This window comes from Mesoplodon bidens (genome assembly GCF_964165515.1).
Source record: "Mesoplodon bidens genome assembly, chromosome: 7".
NCBI lineage: Eukaryota > Metazoa > Chordata > Mammalia > Artiodactyla > Ziphiidae > Mesoplodon > Mesoplodon bidens.
In genome coordinates, this window is record NC_138164.1 from 110805432 (window position 1) to 110812508 (window position 7077).

A 7077-nucleotide genomic window follows, 5' to 3' on the forward strand; every position below is an offset into this window, starting at 1 on the left:
CCCAAGGAAGGCCTAGAAATTCTGAGAGAGGAAAAAAAAACAAGACCAGGCGCAGAGGAGTCTGGGGTGAGCCAAGAGTTGCAGCCAGCACTTCCCTGACCCCAGATAGGGCACCCTGTGCGGCACCCCAGACACAGAGGAAGCAGGACACACAGCTTCCAGTCCCGCCTCTGCCACCAACACCAGGACAGGAGAGCAGAGTGGTTGAAACACGGGCTCTAAAACCAGTCTGACCAGGGCGGGAGGCCCAGCTCTGCCGCTTACTGGGCATGCTTAATCTCTCTGAGCTTCAGTTTGCCCCATCTACAAAATGGGGATCTATAAAATGAGGATAATGATGCACACCTCATAGGACTATCATGAGGTTTAAATGAAATATAGGGAGGAATTAGCTCCAGAACAAGTAAAAAAAAAAAAAAAAAGCTCAAAAAATAGTGGTTAAAACAAAAAGGAGTGTGGCCCAGATGTGTGAGCTCCCTTTAAACTCTCAAATTCTAGGATTCTGAGGATCGGCTGGCCCAGCCCAAGTACTTTTCTCTTTCCCCTGACTTGGGAGAAAGAGCTGCTGCTGGTAGTCTTGCCTTTAGAGGCATCCACATTCATGATTTCATTTGATGTTCACAACAACCCATTTTACAGATGAGAAGACTGACCAAGAGGAGAAAGGATTTGCCTCAAATACTGAATGCCACCAACTTACTTTTACTGAGCACTTGCTGCATGCCAAGCCCTTTTCTGGGCATAGCATCATCACATTTAATCCTCACGACAATACGTGAGTTATCTGTCTCTGTTATAGACGAGGAAACCAAGGGAGAAGGCGCCCAACATCACGTAGCTGCAGGGAATGGAACCGAGGTTTACCCAGGAGCAGCTGGTCCTCAGAGCCTGAGTGCTTAACCCTATTCTGTGCTGGAAAATTAGGGGCAGAGCTAGGCCTGGAAAAACCCAAGTCTCCTAACTTCCAGCCTAGAACTATCCTGTTTCTTTTTTCTTTCTTTCTTTTTTTAAATTTCCAATTGTAGCAAAAAATATATACAGAAACATAAAATGTACCATCTTAGCCATTTTTACATGTACAATTCAGTAGCATTATATACGTTCACATTATTGTACAACCAACCTCCAGAAGTTTCTCACCTTGCAAAGCTGAAACTCTATAGCCATTAAGCAACTTGCCATTCCCCCCAGGCCCTGGCAACCACCGTGCTCCTTTCTGTCTCTATGAATTTGACCGTTCTAGGTTGGAGCTGTCCTGTTTCTTAAAAGCCTGTCTCTGTTTTGCTGTTGAGCCATCTGTTCTGTCAACGAAATGAGTCTGGATGGCCAGGACTACAGTAGTTCAGGGGAGGGCAAGATCTTTGGGGTGGGGTGGTCAGGGAAGGCTGCCTGGAGGAGGAAGTGGAGGGCAGGCCACCGAGGTCAAGCATCCCTGAGTCATCCACAACACCGCCTCTCCACCCGCCCTTTGGTTTACGACGGCCACCTCAGCAGCACCAACCTTTGTCCCCAAGTGAGCTCCTGTCAGGTGGGTGGAGGCACCAGGCCATCTCAGAAGGCCAGGGGCTCGCCAAGGGGCTGGAGCAGTCCCGCGCCTGCAGCCTCCAGAACCATGGGGACAGGGCTACGCAGCCAGTCCTTGCGAGGACCACGGCCCTCCTACAGCAAGCTCCAGGAGCCCTGGGGGAGGCCCCTGGCAGGCCGACTGCGCCGGGCGCTGAGCCTCAGACAGGGGCGTGAGAAGTCCAGGTCCTCAGATGGAGGCCCAGAAAGGCTGGACGCCCCTGGGCAGGAGCAACTGCCAGGGAGCCTGGGGGACACAGAGCAGCTGATCCAAGCCCAGCAAGAAGGCAGCCAGCAGTGGCTGAGGCAGTATCAACAGGTTTGGCTGAGGGTTGGTGGATGGAGGAGTGCTAGAGGGGAGGGGGAGGTCCCCAGGAGCGGGACCCAGGGCAACAAAGGCTCAGAGGCAGAAATGTATGGGGCTGTCGATCAAAAAGATAATAGAGCTGTCTGGGGAAGGGGCTGGAGAGAGAGATATCCAAGAACTGTATTTCAGGGGGGCCTGAAGGCCTTTGGGATTTATCCCATAGGCACTGGGGAGTCAGGGAAGGTTTTAGAGCAGGTGGGTGATATGGTCAGAGCTGTTCCGAGATGATCAATCTGTCAGCGTGCTGGATGGGTGGATTTTGCTGGAGGCAAGAGATCAGCCAGTACAACTTCCCAAGGGTTACATCTTGTGCTCCCCTCTCCCCTGGAAAAGGGGGTGACCGGGCCCCCCTGGGTGGGAGCTGCCGGCTTCCTCTAGGAGGAAGGGTGGCTAGTGAGCCGTGCTTCTGTCTCTGGGGTCTACCACCACCTCGTGGCTGTAGGTGGAACAGCACCTGAAGCCCACCACCCAGTCCAGAGACCTGGGCCCTGATCTCGCCCCCTCCTGTCTTGCAGAAGATAAGAAGGTGGGAGAGCTTTGTCACCAGCTTCCCCAGCGTGACCCTGAGCCAGTCGGCCTCCCCACAGCCCTCGCTGGGCACCACCAGCTAAGGATGCTAGCAGCGGTGGGGGTCCTCGCTGCACCTGGATGAGATGGCACGACCTACCTCTTCGTGGCCCTCTGGACTGTGAATGGAGTGACCTCCTCTGCGTGGACTGTTTCCCTTCCTTACGTGGCCCGTTGAGGCCTCTGTCACCAGGACAGAGCTCAGTGAAGCCAGACACGTGGCTGAGAGCCTCTGGCGCATCCCCTGGTCCCAGGGCCCAGCCGCCCTTCTTGCCGGCTGCTAATGGTGGGCGGGGCACATGCCTCCCTCCCAGAGGGTGAGCCCATCCCCAGGGCAAGGACTATGTCTTGTCGTGTATTGTCATGTATTGTCGCTGTCCTCACAGTCTCCCCATGAAGGAAACAGAGGAAGACTTCCCTCCCTGTGCGAACGAGAGGAAAACTGAGGCCCAGAGGCGGGAGGGGATTATTCTCTTTGGCATCTCTGGCCCCACCCCTACCCAATGCCCAACACTGCGTTGAACACAGGAATAAAAGGTGCTGAACTGAAGTAAATGATTTTCCTACTGACTAACTCGCCCCCAGTCCTCTCCCAACCCCCTGGGGGCAGGTGGGGTCCAGAGCTTCCCACATCATGGGGCAGAAGCATCAGGGGCAGGTCCCCAGGAGGCTGGGCCTCTCCCGCCTCGTCTCTGATTCTCCCTGTGCTGACCTCAAGCCAGCGTCAGAGGGCCTGGATCTCACCAGCTCCTTGCCTTTGTGCTCACCCCCATGAGGCAGGACTTACCCAGAGGATCAGAGAGGGCAAGGGGCCCACCCAGGGCCACACAGAGGGGAGGGTGTGACCCCAAAGAGCCTGCGCTCTTTGAGAGACACTGGCACCTCGTTTGGGGTCCCTGGGGCTCTCCCAGATCAAGCAGACCCAAGGTCAAAGGTAAAGGAGCAGCTGTAAGCATCCTGGTGGAGGTCTGTTCTGGGGTGGTAGGGGGACCTGAGGGCCCAATAGACAAAGAGGATGTTCCCTATTTCCCCAGAGCCCAGGGTCCTGGCAGAGCCATTCAGGAATGGGAGGGGTCCTGGGAAAATTTTGTCCCAGACAGTCACCAGGATGAGACCAGGACAAGACCTGGACGTCCGGCTTGGCACCTAGACTGTGGGAGATCCCTGGAAGCTTCCAACCCAATTAGTCACAAACTTTAGATGCCCCCTGCTCAGCCCCCTCTGCAGTATCCCCTGCAGTAGCCCCTGGGGTGCCTCTGGGAGATGCTAGGACTCCAGGGAACATAGTTTGAGTTCATGGCTCTGACAAACCCTCTTGATGTCCAGAGGAGGAAACTGAGACCCAGGAGGGGTCATCCTCTGGGTCTCTGCTCTCCAGGCTCATCCTGGCCTCTTTTGTCCCCAGGGATTCTCCAGCCCATCTCCTTGCTGGTCTCCTTCTACTTGTCACACTCTGTGACAAGTATGTCCAGTCACAAGCTTTTGTCATCCACGGGATGGAAAGTTCCACAGGGACCTGGCTTGCTCACCACTGGGACCCCAGTGCCTCGCTCGGGGCCTGGCACATAGTAGGTAGTTGTTGAGTGAATGACGGACTGGCCCAGGGTCATCCAGTTGGTGGCTGAGCTCCACTCGGGTGGAGCATTTCCTACCTCAGCCTCGTCAGCAACCCAATCATCAGGGAGCACATCTCCGGGGCCTCTAGCAGAGGCCTTCGCCAACACACACACACACACACACACACACACACACACACACACACACACACACACTCTGTTAGCTTGTTTCCAAAGACAGCAGCAACCATCCCTCCCATGAAGCGTGCCCTTCGGCATTGTCGTTGCCACATCTCCCAACAAGAGGGGTATTCTACTTTCCCTTGAATCTGGGTAAGCCCTGAAACCTGCTCTGACCAATAGAATGCAGTAGAAATAATGTTCTGGGACTTCTGGGCCTAGGCCTTAAGAGACTTTGTACCAATAGCTTGTTTCTGCCCGCCTGGAAGCTGGCTGCCGTGTAAAGGAGTCCAGGTGATTCTGCTAGTGTTGGAAGGTGGCACCCAAACAGATAGGTCCATGTTCTAATCCCCAGAACGTATGAATTTTACCTTATTTGGAAAAAAGTCTTTGTAAGATATAATTATTAAGGCTCTTGAGATGAGAAAATCACCTTGGATTATCAGGGGGCTAAAGCCAATAACAAGTATCCTGATAAGAAGGACACAAAAAGGGAAAGACACAGAGCAGAAGACGATGTGAAGTCAGAGCCAGAGATTGGAGGGATGCGGCCATAAGCCCAGGATGCTAAGGATTGCTGACAGCACCTAGAAGCCAGGAGAGGAAGGAAGGACCCTCCCCTGGAAGCTGCGGAGGGAGCACGGCCCTGCCAGCACCTTGAGTTCAGACTTCTGGCCTCCGGAACCATGAGAGAAAACATTTCTGTTGTTTCAAGCTACCAAGTTTCAAGAATTGTTACAGCAGCCCCAGGGCATTCAGACAGCGTGTTTGCGGCCAAGCTCGCACCAGGAGAAAGTGGGTGGAAGTGGCATGCCTGCTGCTCCAGGCCAAGGCGTGCAGCCCTCCCTGCCCAACTCTCCACGCTCCCCCTCTTCCCTCACCAGCCGGCCTGATGCAGAGGGTCCAAGGGGACCCTATCCAAGGCCAGGGGATGGCAGTGGCACTGAAGGAGAGCCCCCCTGCCACCCATTTGGACTGTGATATGGGTGCAAAATAGACCTTCATTGGGTTAAGCCATTGATTTGGGGGCTACTCGTTATAGCCACAAGCCTATTGCAACTCATCCCACATCAGCATCGTGTGGAAACTCTGAGAGGGCAGGACTATTCACTCACTGCCAACAGCTCACCTGGGACAGTGTCTGCCTCATCGTAGGTGCCCAGGAAGCAGTTGTTGAATTACTGAAACAGAGACCTCAAGGATGAGTAGGAGTCAGCCTGGCCAGGGGAGGGGATGAGTGTTTCAGGTGAGGGAGGGGCCTGGGCAAAGGCCTTGAGGCCAGAGGGAACGAGGTGCATCTGGACGTGCAGACCATTCGAATGGGCGAGAATGCAGCAGATGCCCCTGGCTCAGCAAACGGTCCCCCTCCCCGGAAGTGCACTCTCCAAGCTTTGCCCATCCTGGTTTCGACAGCACGGAAGACTTCACTCTCATGGTGCGGCAGCCCATCAGACCCCAGAGGACATGGCTGATAGCGTGGACACTTGTGGGGGGTTGTGGCTCCCCACTGAGGCCTCCTGATATTGGCGGTCAGTGTGGCCCAAGCACAGAGGGGACTCCTACGGAGCAAAAGCCCTGGGGGCTCTGAGTCTATCCACCCTCAGGCCAGTGTCTGCCGCAGTTCCCATAAAGACATCCAGTTTCATGCTTCTGTGTTCTCTTTCCAGTGCCCACAGAGGACAGAGCCTCCCAGTCCCCTCCTGGGCCGTGGGGTCTCAAGGACTGCTCATGGGGGTCTCAGAGCCCAGAGCTGGAGGGCCTGATTCCCTTCCCCCCCACCCCCGGCTCCATTCTCTCTCCTGCTCCACATCCCGGCCACACGCAGCCTCTCTGTGCATGCTTCCAGAAATGGGAGGCTCACTGCTTATCAAGCTCTGATCTTTCAATGTGACCTCTGCCCTCATCGAGCTCACAGTCCTGCTGGAGAGTGTCACAGACAGACAGACAGACAGATGACAGGCTGCTCTGCTACAAAACGGAACGAGTAAGTGCTCACTGGGCAGCGTGGTGAGGCAGATTGAACAGGAGGTGCCGATTCCCGAACCAGTGTGACGCTCTGGGCTTGGCTGGACATCTTGCCCAGCTTCCTGGGGCCTGCAGCCATGCCAGATGGGAGGAGGCTGCGAACAGGTGGAAAAAAATATCCTGCAGGGGAAATGGGGCTGCTCGGCTGCACTAATGGGGAAAGCAACGGGGCGAGCAGGGAACACTGTGGTCCCAGGCACCTTGTGAATTCAGGTTGGAAGGGCCCTCAGGGTCCAACAGATCCAGGCCATTTATTTGACAGATGAGGAAACTGAGGTTCCCACGGCAAGCCGGAGGTAAGACTTGGGCTCCCCTCCAGAGCTCCTGCCTCCCCACTCAGAGCTCTCTGCCCACCTGCCCTGTGTGCTCCAAACCCCCTTCCTCAGGGTCACCAAACTCCGTGGGTCCAGCCAGTCAGGGGGCCAGGGCCGGCCCAGGCCTGGGTATCAAACCTGGGACCCAAGCCCCTATCCAGCAGCTAACTTACTGTGTGACCTTGTGCCAGTCGTTACCCTCCTCCGGTTTTCATTTTCTCCTCTGCAAAATGGGGGCCGTGATCTCTGTGTCTTCTCTGGGCTGAAAGGCAGGTGAGGTGGCAGGTGTGCAATATCTTTGCAAACTGAGGTGTGCTGTGTCCTGAGCGGGAGCACCAGCATCGCCCCCCCTCCTCATCACCCTCACCATCAGGCTGAGAGCAAAGTGAGTAAAACTCTGTGGCCGAATGCCCGGGTTCTGCCACTTACTTGTTGGGTGACCTTGGACAAGTTGCTTAACCTCTCTGTGCTTTGGTTTCCTCACCTGTTCAATCGAAATAATAAC

At 55.3% G+C, this 7077-nt stretch overlaps 1 protein-coding gene across 1 annotated transcript; it reads left to right on the plus strand.

The window, feature by feature from the left end:
* Window positions 1–1612: 1612 nt before the first annotated feature.
* LOC308620038 (uncharacterized protein C11orf86 homolog) lies at window positions 1613–2541 on the plus strand (the record flags this gene model as incomplete). Its single annotated transcript, XM_081239388.1, has 2 exons — window positions 1613–1882; window positions 2446–2541. The coding sequence occupies 2 exons, from the start codon at window positions 1613–1615 to the stop codon at window positions 2539–2541; spliced, it is 366 nt and encodes a 121-aa protein (XP_081095514.1).
* Window positions 2542–7077: the final 4536 nt, after the last annotated feature.